Below are 14,268 nucleotides of genomic sequence, written 5' to 3' on the forward strand. Positions count from 1 at the left end.
TTAAACGTCCGTTTCAGTCTCGCACCTGTATTTTGTTAGCAACAAAACCGATATACGTGAAGCCTAAGTAGAAGGTGACGTTTTCGTTTCCTTGGGGCACTGGTGAGTTGTTTAAAGGTATGATTTCGATTCTGTGTTCTTTGCTGTGACCTCGTGCATAAACCTTTCCGTTCTCCGTCCAGCCCTGCACAGCTTTTAACAGATTGCGCACGCTGTCGTTCTTCCATACATCCTCGCTGTCCCGCTTCATCCGCTGTTCGTTCAGCGGACTTTCTATTTGTTTCTCTATCTTCTGTGCATTATCTACTCGAGTTCACTGCCCTTCCCTAAAAAGAAAAGTATGTTTGTGCTTTTCTTTCTTACTGGCACATTCTTGATTCTTATTTCATGCAAATATTTTGCTGTCTGGAGAGCCGTGTTCTGTACATTCTGTTCATCTGGCTTCATGTCGGCCTCGTCGTCGGGCCAGAAAAGCAAAAAGATCAAGAGGTAGGCATCAGGAGCCAACGTTTTCCTCTTGTTTAGAAGTCGTTTGCTCAGATCATGTAGTTTTTGAAAAGATGTAAGTTTGGAAGAACACTGGTCCCAGTGTACCGGTTGGATCTATACATGGTTTATCAGGAGCTGGTTTCTGTGTTGGGATTAGCGCGGCTGCCGGCTCTGCAGAGACTGGTCCCAGTGTACCGGTTGGATCTATACATGGTTTATCAGGAGCTGGTTTCTCGGTTGGGATTAGCGCGGCTGCCGGCTCGGCAGAGACTGGTCCCAGTGTACCGGTTGGATCTATACATGGCTTATCAGGAGCTGGTTTCTCGGTTGGGATTAGCGCGGCTGCCGGCTCGGCAGAGGCTGGTCCCGGTGTACCGGCTGGATCTATACATGGCTTATCAGGAGCTGGTTTCTCGGTTGGGATTGGTGGTGTTCCCGCCTCGGCAGAAGCTGGTCCCGGTGTACCGGCTAGATTCATAAGTGGTTTATCAGGAGCTGGAGGGTTCTTTACACTGAGTGGCGGATTTACCCACCGAATGATTTGTAGCTGCTCCAGGCCGAAACCTGCTTTCTGCGATTTCATTCGATACGGATTCCCTGACAGAAGACGATTCCTTAAATTCTACTGTTCCTCATCAACTGTTTTCTTGATTTTTTATAAGGTGTCTCCGTTACATTTTTATACATACAGGTTTTATGGATCTCATCTGGTGCAGCTTGTGTCCTGACATGGTTACGGTCTAACAATCGCCGAAATGACGCCTACCCATCGATGTGAATCGGCTGTTCCCGGGCGCATCCAAAACCTGAACAACACAGACTGAGTAAACCCACAGAGAAGCAGACGGTGCTGCCAGCCCTAACTGAGCCTGAAGCCTGTGTATACACTACTGCTACACGGCACCGGGGATCGTCAGCGGTGATGCCTGGCAAAGAACAACCAACAGCCCGGCTGTTAGACAGCTGCTAACCCTGTCTGAAATTATCCCCAGTGTTGCCAGGGGGTGGGGATGCTGCTGTAACCCCCTTCCTCCATGTTAATAATCCCAGTAACCCCCAGGGGCCCGGCCTGGTTTATATATTATGGGTTTTGGATAATCGCAGTGATTTTCTTATTAAATTCATGGAGAACTTCACCATCGGGCCCTGTATGCAGCTTCTGTGAAACCTTTTATCAATTAATCAGCTCTGGTGTTTCTCTAATATGGACTCGCTACTTTGAAGAACGTTAGCAAAGGGTTAATTACCTTGTTTTTAAGGTGTTTGGGGTAATGTAAGACACCTGGATATAGTCTTTCAGGGGTTAATTTTGTGGTTGCTGGGAATAGGAACAGGTCGCAAGGGACCCCTAACACCCCCCCCCCTCCCCCCGTCTCAGCCGGTCCCATATCACTCACCGTGACTGCAGTATATTGGGGTAAACAGTAGGGATGCACCGCAATGAAAATTCTGGACCAGAACCAAAAATCAGGCTTCACTTGGCCGAAACTGACCCCCTCCCCCCATTAAAAAAAAAAAAAAAAACACCACACTTTTACTAAAAGTAACACCAAAATTGTACAAAACAAATAAATATACATATATATGATGAGCAGCTATCATACTCAGGGTTCAGCATGTATTGGCTGACTTGGCATGATAGGAGTGTAATTCTTTGCTGATAACAAATACACTCCTATCATGCCGAGGCATACCTAGGTTTCAGCATGTATTGGCTGACTTGGCATGATAGGAGTGTAATTCTTTGCTGTTACCAATCAACACAAGCTGCAGTGGATGAGATCCATAAAACTTGTATGTGTAGAAACATCACGAAGACATAAAAGTTAAGGAATCGCCTTCTCTGTCGAAGTCGCTTACTTAGGGTTTCTTTTTGCCTTCTTTTGGATCAAAAATAGGGTGGTTGGGTAGAAGGGTTGAACTTGATGGACTTTGTAACTCCTATCATGCCGAGGCATACCCAGGTTTCAGCATGCATTGGCTGACTTGGCATGATAGGAGTGTAATTGTTTGCTTTTAATCGACACAAGCTGCACTGGATGAGATCCGTAGAAACGTCACGGAGACGCCTTATAAGAGTTAAGGAATCGTCTTCTCTGTCGAAGTCGCTTACTTAGGGTTTCTTTTTGCCTTCTTTTGGATCAAAAATAGGGAGGTTGGGTAGAAGGGTTGAACTTTGTAACTCCTATCACGCCGAGGCATACCCAGGTTTCAGCATGCATTGGCTGACTTGGCATGATAGGAGTGTAATTGTTTGCCGTTACCAATCAACACAAGCTGCGATGGATGAGATCCAGAAAACCTGTATGTGTAGAAACGTCACGGAGAGAAATTGCGGGTGTCTCAGCTTTAAGCCAGGGATCGCTGCCTACCAGTTGCAATAAACTAAAGGGGGTCTCTATGCACGCCTCTTAGTAAAGAAGCCCCTCGTTACTGTGGTTTCCCGAGAAAAACACCCCGAAACCATTAAGGAACTTTTATAATGAAAGATGTGGGGAAGCAGACGATGTTTGAACGTACAGACTTTATTTTCCACATTAATGCTTCATGTACAGTTTGTGCATAAAATGCATAGAAAGGAAAAACAAACCACAAAGCCCCTCGGGGTGGACATCTCTGTATGCAAATCAGGAAGCAGCGCGAGGAGCGCCCCGACTCCTGGATCTACTGAAAACAATCCATTCGTCAAATCTGGCTCCCAAGAAATCCCCGAACGGAATCTAGAATTTATGGATCCAAAAATGTAACCAATTCCCTCTGGCGTTGGGGGCCACAGGGCTCTCCAACGTAATCCTCAGCGATGGCGCAGGAGCCTTCGGGCCAAATACACAGTACAGGCGATCGCCCCAACAGTATAAAAACATATAAAAATACATTCAGCTTTTTTTTCTTCAATAAAAAAAATTAAAACGAACATAAAAAAAACTCCCAAAGCGTAAGATGGCCCAGAATCCGGCTCTACCAAGCTTACAATCTTTACTTAGCATAGAAAGTCAGTTCCAGTTCTAAGACCCCTCCGACCTGCCTGCGTCCCGCCGCACCAGATCCAAATACTTCATACGATACCCACAGAGCATTTAATGCCATCGGGGCAGCAAAAATGGCTTCTGAGCAAAGCCGCAAAATTCCTACAATGACCAACGTTGGCTAGCTGCAGCAAAACACTGGAGATAAAAGAAAGTAGGCCAGGATGATTTGGGAAGCTGAGCACGTCCCCAGATAAAACGGACTGTAAAATCCACTTACAAGAACGTCCATTGAAGGCCACGTTACCATAGTCCTGCCGGTGCGTCCGCCGGACCGGTGTCCCATCAGCAACAGTCTGAACGTGGAGGCCGAAAACCGCTTTACATCAAAAAGGTGCGATCGCCCCACGTAAGAGAAGTATAGTGCAACAGAGCCACGGACCTTGCAGCCTCCCTGCTGGCCACCCTCTCGGCCTCCGCCATCTTACTGGTGGAATATTAAAAAGGCACTTTGTAGCCTGTCCAGGGCAGGTCCCAAAACCAGTGTGTGTGACTTCCATTTAGGCCACGTCGGGACTCGTGCTGCACGACACGAGCTGCACGGGAGCCTGGTGGTAATACTGCTGGAACAGCCGCTCCCTGCTGCACATCCGCATGGCCAGGTAAGTATGCAGCAGCAAGCCGGGGAAGCGCGAGGTAAAGTAGCTGACAAACTCATCCGGGACGGAGCCCAAAGTCTCCTGCACCTCCGGCGGCAGCTCCCGGTAATGGTGCTTCTGGTGTAAAATAAAACAAGGCGAATTCAGAAAGAGAAAAAAACAAAAACACATTTGTAAAATTAGACCCCACTTGTGAAGCTCAAAACGGCAGAGGACACGAGCCACGCACTCTGACCGGGGTGGACACGGAGGTTTCATTTATCACAGACTGACCTTGTTTCTCAGCGCTCGGAGCAGATCGCGGACGGATTTTCCTTTATAACTGCGGAATTTCCTGAGATCTGCAGGGAATAAATCAATGAAAATTACCGCCAACAACGCTTGTAAATATAAAATATACTCAGCAGCTGAGCCTGCGAATGAATTCTATTTGCTGCATTGCATTATAGAGGGACTCCACAAAGATGGTGGCTGCTCCCGCCTGTGGAGGCAGAAGGTGCCTTGGCCGCCATATCTTAGGCATTTCCAGGCCCAATTTCCCAGTGATGATGTCATTCAGGTACCTGTTTGAAGCGGGACGGTGATGTGTTCGCGCCAGTCCTCATTCACCACCTGTCTCCCGCCTTTCTCCAGTTGTTTAACGATTGGACCATCAAGGGCTTCTTTCTCTATGCGGTCACTGACGTCCTGAGCAAAAAGGGGTGCAGAACCACGCTCAATGCCCGTGATATGACGAGAATATGATCAAGAAAACATAAAAGCCTGCGCACAAACCTGGAAAAACTGAAGCTGCTTTTCCAAACTCCAGAAAAATGGATGTTTGAGGACCCCATCTGCTGACGGACGCCTCGGGGGGTCCTTATCGATCATTTGCTCTATGAGTTGGTGAGCAATGAGGTCGTCTAAGAAAGAAAAGTCAAGAACCGGTCACAGCACCGGGGGTCATACCCCCCCCCCCCAAGATCAAACAGACGTCATTAAGCCTAAACTGCCCTAACCCTTCCAAGCCCAGAAAAACATTTTGCAACATTTTTGGGTTTTCTAAAAAGGATGCAAACAAAGGCCGCCATGGAAAGGTGTTTTGCTTTTAATCGTGGACCCCGCGTGGACCTACAGGGTCCGTCCCACTCACCATGCTGGTCTAGCTGGAGGCTGTCCAAGCTGTAGACCCCCAGAAGGATGTTGGCTTGCCGCTGCAGGGACTTGCCAAACGGGTGCTTCCCCTCCGATACCACATAATAGAACACACAGCCAGCTGAGAAGATGTCCACGGTATAAGTCTGCCGATGAAACGCAGGTCAGTTTATTAAACCCCACCGAGCCCTTCCACATACAGCGGCCACGAGCGGAAGCCGACGCTCGGGACCGGACGGTGCTCTGTGGATCACCTCCATGAAAAAGTCATCACGTGCAGACCGTGTATGCGCACCAGGGGCCAAATTATAAAACGCAAATCCAAAGACCTACTATAAGGATCAAATATTTCTGCAGCTCTAGTACATGGAGCTACATTTCTCCCGGGGTAGGCAGCACTCAAGTATCGCTGGGTCACAACTCCCAAGACTCTCAGCACTACTGGCAGGTTTGAAGAAAATGCAGATCAGAGATGTTATCTGGGCGGCCGCACATTTCGCTGGAATCCCTCCAGGCGCCGTGAAATAATTTCGCGTATCAGGATGCTCCTTACCGGATTCTCTTTGCAGTCTTCACTCAGCATCTCGGGGGCGATCCAGCCTTCGGTCCCCGGGATCCCAGAGCGCCGGCTGAAGCTATTCCTCCCCACAGCCAGCTTCTTGCACAGACCGAAATCAGAGATCATGGCTTTCACCTTACCGTGGGCGTTCGGCATGGAGATGAGGATGTTGTGGGGTTTCAGGTCTCTGTGCACTGAGCAGGGAAAATTCAAAACTCTCAGATAGCTAACAGTTTTTTTCACGACAACCTACACCATGGCTGGAGCCTTTGAAGGGTTCATCACATTTGATGATGAAACAAGGGACGCCACATCTTGTCTCCAGGGTCACGTCTCCTGGACGTCACAAGGGTTTTTGCTTTTTAATTTGTTCTATTGACAGTCCTGCTGTTAAAATACCCAGAATGCATAGCAAGGGCAGCAAGTACCCCTTTACCAGGGACCCTCTGTGGCACGGGCTTGGTCAGTGAATGGTTAATGTAGCAGTGAATAAGGGAGAACCTACCAATGTTTAGAGAATGTAGGTACGCGAGTCCAGACATGGTCTGCTCCAGAAGGGTCCGAGGCTCCAAACCGTGGCGATCGAAGTCTTTCTCCTCCACATACTGAAATAAGTAAAGGTTTGAAAAGGCCGCCGACGGTCACCATAAGCCTGGCCGCCGAGCGCATGAATGAAGACGCAGTCGGTTACCTCTTGCAGAGTGGCCGCGCACAGTTCGATGGCGATGTACTGGAACTGGCGATCTTTCTCCGTGCAGAAATAGCGGATTACGTTGGGATACTCGTCCGACTCGCGCAGGAGCTGCACCTCCCTGTCTGCAAAGCTAAAGCATTCCGGCAGGATTCTCTTCACCGCGACATCACGATTATCAAACCGACCTCTGCAGCAAAAAAAAAAAGTAAACAAAATCACCAAAACTCTATTCCCAACACAAACATGGACTCCATCAGCAGGCTCATTGGCACTTTAACAGGGCCGCCAGGGCCAAGGAGACCCAACACGTTGTCAGCTCCCTGTACAGAGCCTGCAGAAAACCACTAATGGCAAGCGTTATCCTGACCTGTAAACTATGGTGCCTTCAGCTCCATGGCCCAGAACGTCTCTCGGGTTAAACAAGATCTTTCCGATGGTCACTCGGCTGTCTTCATCTGAGGAACGGCAAGAAGCAACAGATAAAACGACACATCCGAGGAGCGCGATAATGCCCCCGCCAGATACACACGCTGAGCATGAGACAGCAGATACCCCGCAGCACGTCAGATACCCCGCCTGTCACACACCACCTTCTTACCTTCTTCCTCCTGCTCAGTGGAGGTCACGCTGCCGACCTCAGATGTGGACATGTTGGAGTAGACAGAATGATTTGAGGCCTTAGGAGACAGGTTAGGAGTGCTATGAGCAGAGCTTTCGCCCCCCACTCCAGAGATTTCCAAGAAATCCCCCTCTGAGCTGCCCTCGGCAGGGGTCTGAAAAGTGACCTGCTGCATCTGCAGGAGCTGGATCTTCTCCTCTAGTTGTTTCTGGAACTGCTGATGCTGCAGCTGCTGCTGCCGCTGCACAGTCTGAAAGCATATATATTCAGTCAGATGGAGCAGACTCGGCCAGCATACATCCGCGCCCAGCATACATCCGCGCCCAGCATACATCCGCGCCCAGCATACATCCGCGCCCAGCCACCCCTCCAACATGCCAGGAGCATTAGAGCAGATGCAGCTCTGTGCCTGCAGCTTCCCAATACCACCTAGTTCAGAGCAGAGCAGCGGGGATTCTGGGTTCCTCGGACAGATTTGCCCACTAGAACACCGTTCCGCAGTACGGTGTAATCCGCTCAATGACGTTACCTTGGGGTACGTGATCATAAATGCCACCCAGCCAGCCAGCAGGAAGGTGCTGAATATCACGGTGGCCAAGTCCTTTAGCATGGAGTCGACAGGTGCTTCCGGCTTGGGAGGAAACGGACTGGACACGTCGCTGACGTCTTTGGAGTAAGAAGTCTCTTCATCCTCAGGAGCCTCGTTTGCCAGGACTTCCTGAAGAGAGAAACCAGACCGCAGAGACCACTTATCACACGAGCCGTGTCTGCACCTTTGCTGTTCACAAGAGACTCTCCAGGCCGCTTGCACTCACCTCTTTGAAGCGAGACCTCTCTGTGCTGTCTTCTATGATGTTCTCTTGACCTCTGGGCAGGGTGGCAGGAAAGGTGTTCAAGATCTGGGTGGGTGCAGAGAGTGGGATCTCATGGTGACCTTAGGCAGAAGGAAACCGTTATTTCATCAGATTGGAATTGGAATCTGAGACAAATAAGCCTTTTCTGCACCAAAAATATTAAATGAAAGCAGATCTGCCCCTTTAGAACATGCGCAGCTGACCGCGGTACGGGAGGTCCTTGCACGTGCAGGAATTACGCCTGCATTGTAAGCGATCGTGCCCTGTAGGGGGCAGTATTATACCTATAAGCAACCATTGGTTCTTCCAGTAATTCAGACGATCCCTTCCTTTCATTCCAGAGGGAGCCTTCAGGTTTGTGCTGGGTGTGAACTCACACTCACCGCTGTCCTCAATCGTAACGCCCTCCGTTTTCGGGCCGTCAAGCAGGGGAATCGTTCTCCCTCTGGGCTGCAGAAGAAACAAAAGGAACAGAATATTTTACCCCAAAATAACATTTACAAAAACAGAAAGGAGGCTGTTCAGATTATTACTCACCACAACGGTCACCCCCTCGTGCACCATGGATGACGAGGCGTAGAGGCTGGTGGAATATTTCCCCACGTACAGCGTGGGCCTGAAAATGAGACGAAACATCAGGAAAGCGGCCCAGACGGCGGAACGCGTTGGATCCGGGGAACGGCTCCGATTAGAAATATTTTGAGGGTGAATTTAGGATTTTACCCATTGTCCTGTCTCCTGGAAAGATATGAATTTAACCCCGCGCAGAATGAAAGGGGCCGAATCCTATTTTATTTATTTCAGGCAAAGCAGCCGGAGGGGCTGTGCGAGAGGTAAGGGCAGGAAATGTAGGATTCTACATCACACAGGGGTTAATTTACAGATTTAACCCCTTCCACAGACTCCGCTGCCCATCTCCTTGTTCTTCCTGCCCCTGTCTGGGATTTAAACGACTCGCACTCACGTGAGTTTGCTCTTGGTCTCCGTCTCTTTGGGGAACGGGTACTTCCACTTGGTGATGTGTCCGACCTCTCCAGACATGAACGTGAGATATCTCAGAGTCTCCACACCCACGTTCGTGTGCACGACCTTCCGCAGGCCTTCCCTCTGCCAGATGTACAGCGCTACTACCGGGGAGGCGTAATGCTGTATCCACAGGATGTCTCCGGACTCGCTGTCCACGGTCACCACCATCCCGTCGCCGTTGGACACGAAGTGAGACATTTCTGGGAGAAAGGAGGAGATTTTGAGAAAGCGGCTTCCCCGTCGCCCCGCGAGGCCAAGCGCGAGCGGCTTCGTGTCTTACTGTATTTGGTGTCCTTGTCGGGGAGCGTCGCCGCGTAGTCGTAGTAAGTGGCGTTCCAGCGCAGCTCCTTATTTTTGGTGTCATACATGGTGATGGTATATTCTGTAAATCAAAGAACCCGTCTGCGTGAAACTCATGCGCCCGTCCTCCCTTCCCAGGCGGCGTAATAACCGTGTTATGCTATAGCTTTGTCTTCATCATAAATGAATGGACAGTGTTAACAGCGGCACAGCAGGCCTTTCATCAGGTAACCAACATAACACATTATCCGGCCACTGAGCGCCAGACATCTCGGATCTGTTCTGGAGCTATTTGTATTCTGCATTCTAGCTATTGGTTCATTTTGGGGGAATCGTGGACAGATTTAACGCTTTCATTTTGTGAGGATTCTAAATACTATGAACAGGGGTAAGTCCCGGGGCAGCAGAGGCAAATACCTGTTCTTCCAAGGTAGAGGAGAGACGCGGAGGGGCAGAGGCTCTCGGCAAAAGAGGACGTCAGCGTCTGCTGCTTCTCCCCGGTCGCCAGGTCGACGACGTACCAAATATCCTGCTTCTTCCCTGTAACCGGTGAGAGAAAGAACAGTGCGGACTGAGCAATAAACACCGTTCAGCAGATCGACGCCAACAAAAAAAGGAAAACAGGATTTAACTCAAGCATCGCCTACTCACCCATATATAAGATCCCGTCGGAGGTCCGGCACGGCGAGGCCTGAACCAGCGTGGGAATCGTAAATGGAAGTTTCTGCAAAGAAAACACCAAAACTGGTCATTACCGGAAGATGGACCGGAAAGTCACCACCCGCCTCCCGTGACCCCACAGAGCCCATGCCGGCCGGCAGCCATACGGTCTGGCGAGGAAAAACGTTTTGGAACTCATTCCCTTGTCCTTCTCCCTTTTTTGTTTCCTTCTCCCTCGGCACGCAGGCTATCGCTTCACGCAGCGGATACCCGGTTAGTGGTGAAGAGACGGCCCTTACCGTTAGACCTTCATTGTTTTTACTGCCAAGTGTGTACAGACTGCCGTCATTTGGATCCGGGAGGAACGCCGGCCTGAAATCAAACAGAGAGAGCGTCCAGCAGTTCGCCAGTGAATGGCCGGCATGGAGAGGAGACCCTAAAACCCGGGGGGGGGGGGGGGAGACAGACTAAGGGACGGGCTGCAGACCCAAACTGCACGGCGCTGGTTCTGCGCCCTGCCGGAAAATGGCTGTGTTGTCCATACAGAACAAATAAATACAAAGGGTGGTGGGACAGGCGACGCGTTCCGCGCATGTTCCCTCGCTGCTGAAATGCTCAGAGGAGTGCAGAAGGAAACGGCTTCCCCCCCCCCCCCCCCATTTAAATACAACCCGTGCACCTGGGTTCCACTGCAACGGTTTGGGGTAAATATGGTACAAACACCCCGCCTTGGGTAAATACGCTTCAGGCGAGGCAGGGAGGATGTGAACTCACTCTTCAACGTGCGTCGGAACCTGAAGTACGGGATCTGTGGAAAAAGAAAAAAAAACAAATACACACGAAACGTCAGGATCAGAATACGCTGCAAATCAAAGACCCCAAACGCTACGCAGACATCACCTGGTTAACGGGCCTGCGCAGCCATCAATTTTCTGCCCCTCGGTAACCTGCACTCCTCACCCTGTCCCGGTTTGCCCTGATAGAGGGAGGCAGATCCAGCCAGTGTTTACACTTCAGGGGAATGATGCAAGACGCGAGAAATCGTGGAGCGGCCCCGAGAGCACATTATACGCTTGCCATAAACCCAAAGCGATACGGAAAGGGCGCCGACAGCCCGGGGCAGGTAGGACCACCATGGACCTCATCCGCGGAGGGACTTCCTAACCCCTGAGGTGTAGCTATGGGGGGTGCAGATCAGGGCACGACCCGAAATGCCACGGCATGGGGTGCTGGGCCGTACCCCACATATTTTTGGGATCAGCAAACGAAGCAGAAATGTGACATTTGTAATGGAATCGGAGGCAGCCAGCGACTCCAGGGGTTCTGCCCCACATCGCGGCAGTTAGGGGTTAATGCCCTGAAGTGAAAACTCCCATTTTCCTCTCCGGTAACGGGAAAGATTGTATCCATCAGTCAATTTACGCAATCAGAATGATGCAGGGTTTTCAGATCGTCATTCAGGGGTAACATTCACCTTGTGGGGCCGTTTGCACAGGGCGAGGCGGGGTGGGTATTTAGCCAACGGGGTCAGCAGCCGCTTCAGATAATGGCCGTTTACTCCCCGTTGAAATGTTTGACCGGTTCCCAGAGCCGGTGTGGAAGGAACACACGGGTAGCAGATTATTGTGATCCGAGAACATGGAGACCGGCCAACCCAGGACACAGTGACCCTGCCACGGCGTGGACACCGCGTGAATAAATAATATCATAAAATATTATTCCGTATTTATTCAGGGAGTGGATCGCTCGGGGGGGGGAGCGGATCGCATTATTACTTGCCACGTGTTTGGGGACAAAGCAAGAGGGGAAACAAACAGAACGCCTGGGATTTGGGGAAGGGTCTCACGGATCACGTATAATCACCCTCTTTTAACGTCCACTTGATCGAGCCGCTCCTCTTGCTGACGGCGTGAAGACTCCCGTCCAACGTGGACACGAAGAGCAGGGATTCAGGCAGAGACACCGTGCCGCAGCTCCGGCCGTCCTGGAACAGAGGCGGCAAAATTTATATATATTAAAAAAACACGTTATGGCCGACGCGTTTCACACATGGGGGGGAATCAGGACAGGCATAACCCTCTCATATAACATGTAGCAATACGTATCTTAATAACCCCGATACAGATAAGCGATTAGAAAGAAGTTTAGTTGCCCCCCGTGGATCAGACGCCGGTCACAGCACGGACCGGTTGTTATCTCAGAGCCAATTTCACTTCTGTTTATAGCAGATCCAGCCCTGAAAGCTCCGCTCGGTGACCCCGGAAACACGTGTTCGCTTCCCAGCGCCGGTACCTGGACAGGCAAACAAACCAAGCACCTGCCAAAGTACCCGTCCCGCCTGGAGCTGCGCAAGCACACGCTACACGCATCGCTTGGGGCCGGGTCAAACAGAATTCAGAGCCAGGCTAACGAACTGCCCTGTAACTGGGTAAATGTGGCATTACAGGCCAATATATTAATGACATTAAATTACTTGGCGTGTTGTACACAGCCAGCGGTTTCTCAACACGCAAACAACGCACCGGAACACGCAGAACGGGCATCGTGCCACGCGGCTCGCCGGGAACCGAGATGGTTATCTCAACATCCAACAGCAGAGCCTCGTGTGACCGCACGCGAGCCGCCATCTGTCTCCAAGAGCGTCAGGCCGAGGGTCACACACCGGACGCGGCAAGTCATCCGACGCTCTCCCCGGAGCAACAGAGCGGCCGAGAAAACGCTTCCCGACGGCGTTACCACCCTTCCCACCCCTCTAATAACCAGCACTCGACGGGGACAGATCTGCCCCCGTACAGCCCGCCTGGGGGCATTCTATGATAACAGCCCGCCTGGGGGCATTCTACGATAACAGCCCCGCCTGGGGGCATTCTTCGATAACAGCGCCGTCGGGGGGCATTCTACGGTAACAGCAGGGGGGGGGCAAGAGGGGCATAAACCGAGAGCAGAGCTCCCGGCAGGGGAGCGGGAGGGGCATAAACTGAGAGCAGAGCTCCCGGCAGGGGAGCGGGAGGGGCATAAACTGAGAGCAGAGCTCGAGAGGGGCATAAACTGAGAGCAGAGCTCACGGGGGGGGGGGGGGGGGGGCGAGAGGGGCATAAACAGAGCAGAGCTCCCGGGGGGGGGGGCGAGAGGGGCATAAACTGAGAGCAGAGTTCCCGGCGGGGGGGTGAGAGGGGCATAAACTGAGAGCAGAGCTCCCGGCGGGGGGGGCGAGAGGGGCATAAACTGAGAGCAGAGCTCCCGGCGGGGGGGCGAGAGGGGCATAAACAGAGCAGAGCTCCAGGCGGGGGGGCGAGAGGGGCATAAACTGAGAGCAGAGCTCCCGGCGAGGGGGGCATAAACTGAGAGCAGAGCTCCCGGCGGGGGGGCGAGAGGGGCATAAACTGAGAGCAGAGCTCCCGGCGGGGGGGGGCGAGAGGGGCATAAACTGAGAGCAGAGCTCCCGGCGGGGGGGCGAGAGGGGCATAAACTGAGAGCAGAGCTCCCGGCGGGGGGGTGAGAGGGGCATAAACTGAGAGCAGAGCTCCCGGGGGGGCAGTTTAACCTGATGGAAAACCCAAAAGGAGTCTAAATAAGCGCAGAACGATGCAGTCGTTAACCCCTGGAACACTGGCTGGGCCCTGGGGCCGTTGGATTATACACTACGGCCAAGGATTACCTCCCAGGGGACCAACTGCACCTTATAGCCGCTCGTCGCATCCGTATGGGCTCCGTCCCACCATCCAGGACTAACCTGGCCCAATCACGCTACCCCACATGGGGCAAATAATTCTCAATAACGAGAGCAAAAGAGATGCTCACGAAGGGGCAAACAAACCGTTCATAAACGGGTATAAAGGGGCCACACATACACGGGGACGCTGCTGCTATGTGAGCCATTCCACTGGTTGCTATGGTGACAAGACCACTTTTTAGAGTGTGCACCAGAATCACAATTCATATATAACCCCCACGCTGAACTAGCAGGGGGGACTGTCCACACGCATGTGCACGGCGCACTAACCCCTCCCCCCACGGGGCCCCCAGACATTGGGGGCCCTCATGCCACTTCTAGTACAACACCACGGCACGGCACTTGGTAGCATTTTCTGGCAGTCTGGCCCACATAATGATGGCCGTTCCGCGGGGCGTCAAATGCCGCTGTACTTACCCCCGTCCCCTCAGACACCATCGGTAGCCCTCTATCTACCTCCCTCAGACACCATCGGTAGCCCTCTATCTACCTCCCTCAGACACCATCGGTAGCCCTCTATCTACCTCCCTCAGACACCATCGGTAGCCCTCTATCTACCTCCCTCAGACACCATC

The 14,268-nt window shown here is 51.9% G+C and overlaps 1 protein-coding gene across 1 annotated transcript; it reads right to left on the minus strand.

The window, feature by feature from the left end:
• Nucleotides 1-4,015: 4,015 nt before the first annotated feature.
• LOC149281870 (serine/threonine-protein kinase/endoribonuclease IRE1-like) lies at nucleotides 4,016-12,503 on the minus strand. Its single transcript, XM_089498798.1, has 22 exons — nucleotides 12,483-12,503; nucleotides 11,824-11,944; nucleotides 10,735-10,768; nucleotides 10,260-10,332; nucleotides 9,952-10,024; nucleotides 9,718-9,840; nucleotides 9,281-9,382; nucleotides 8,939-9,200; nucleotides 8,512-8,590; nucleotides 8,259-8,424; nucleotides 7,930-8,054; nucleotides 7,650-7,838; nucleotides 7,100-7,370; nucleotides 6,869-6,956; nucleotides 6,499-6,688; nucleotides 6,313-6,412; nucleotides 5,802-6,001; nucleotides 5,247-5,394; nucleotides 4,889-5,016; nucleotides 4,678-4,801; nucleotides 4,388-4,455; nucleotides 4,016-4,231 (listed from the first exon to the last, which is right to left on the minus strand). The coding sequence occupies exons 1-22, from the start codon at nucleotides 12,501-12,503 to the stop codon at nucleotides 4,016-4,018; spliced, it is 2,901 nt and encodes a 966-aa protein (XP_089354924.1).
• Between the last annotated feature and the right edge of the window lie 1,765 nt (nucleotides 12,504-14,268).

Source organism: Sceloporus occidentalis, unplaced genomic scaffold (genome assembly GCF_023333645.1).
Source record: "Sceloporus occidentalis isolate IW3139 unplaced genomic scaffold, rSceOcc1.0.p SCAF_126, whole genome shotgun sequence".
Lineage (NCBI taxonomy): Eukaryota > Metazoa > Chordata > Lepidosauria > Squamata > Phrynosomatidae > Sceloporus > Sceloporus occidentalis.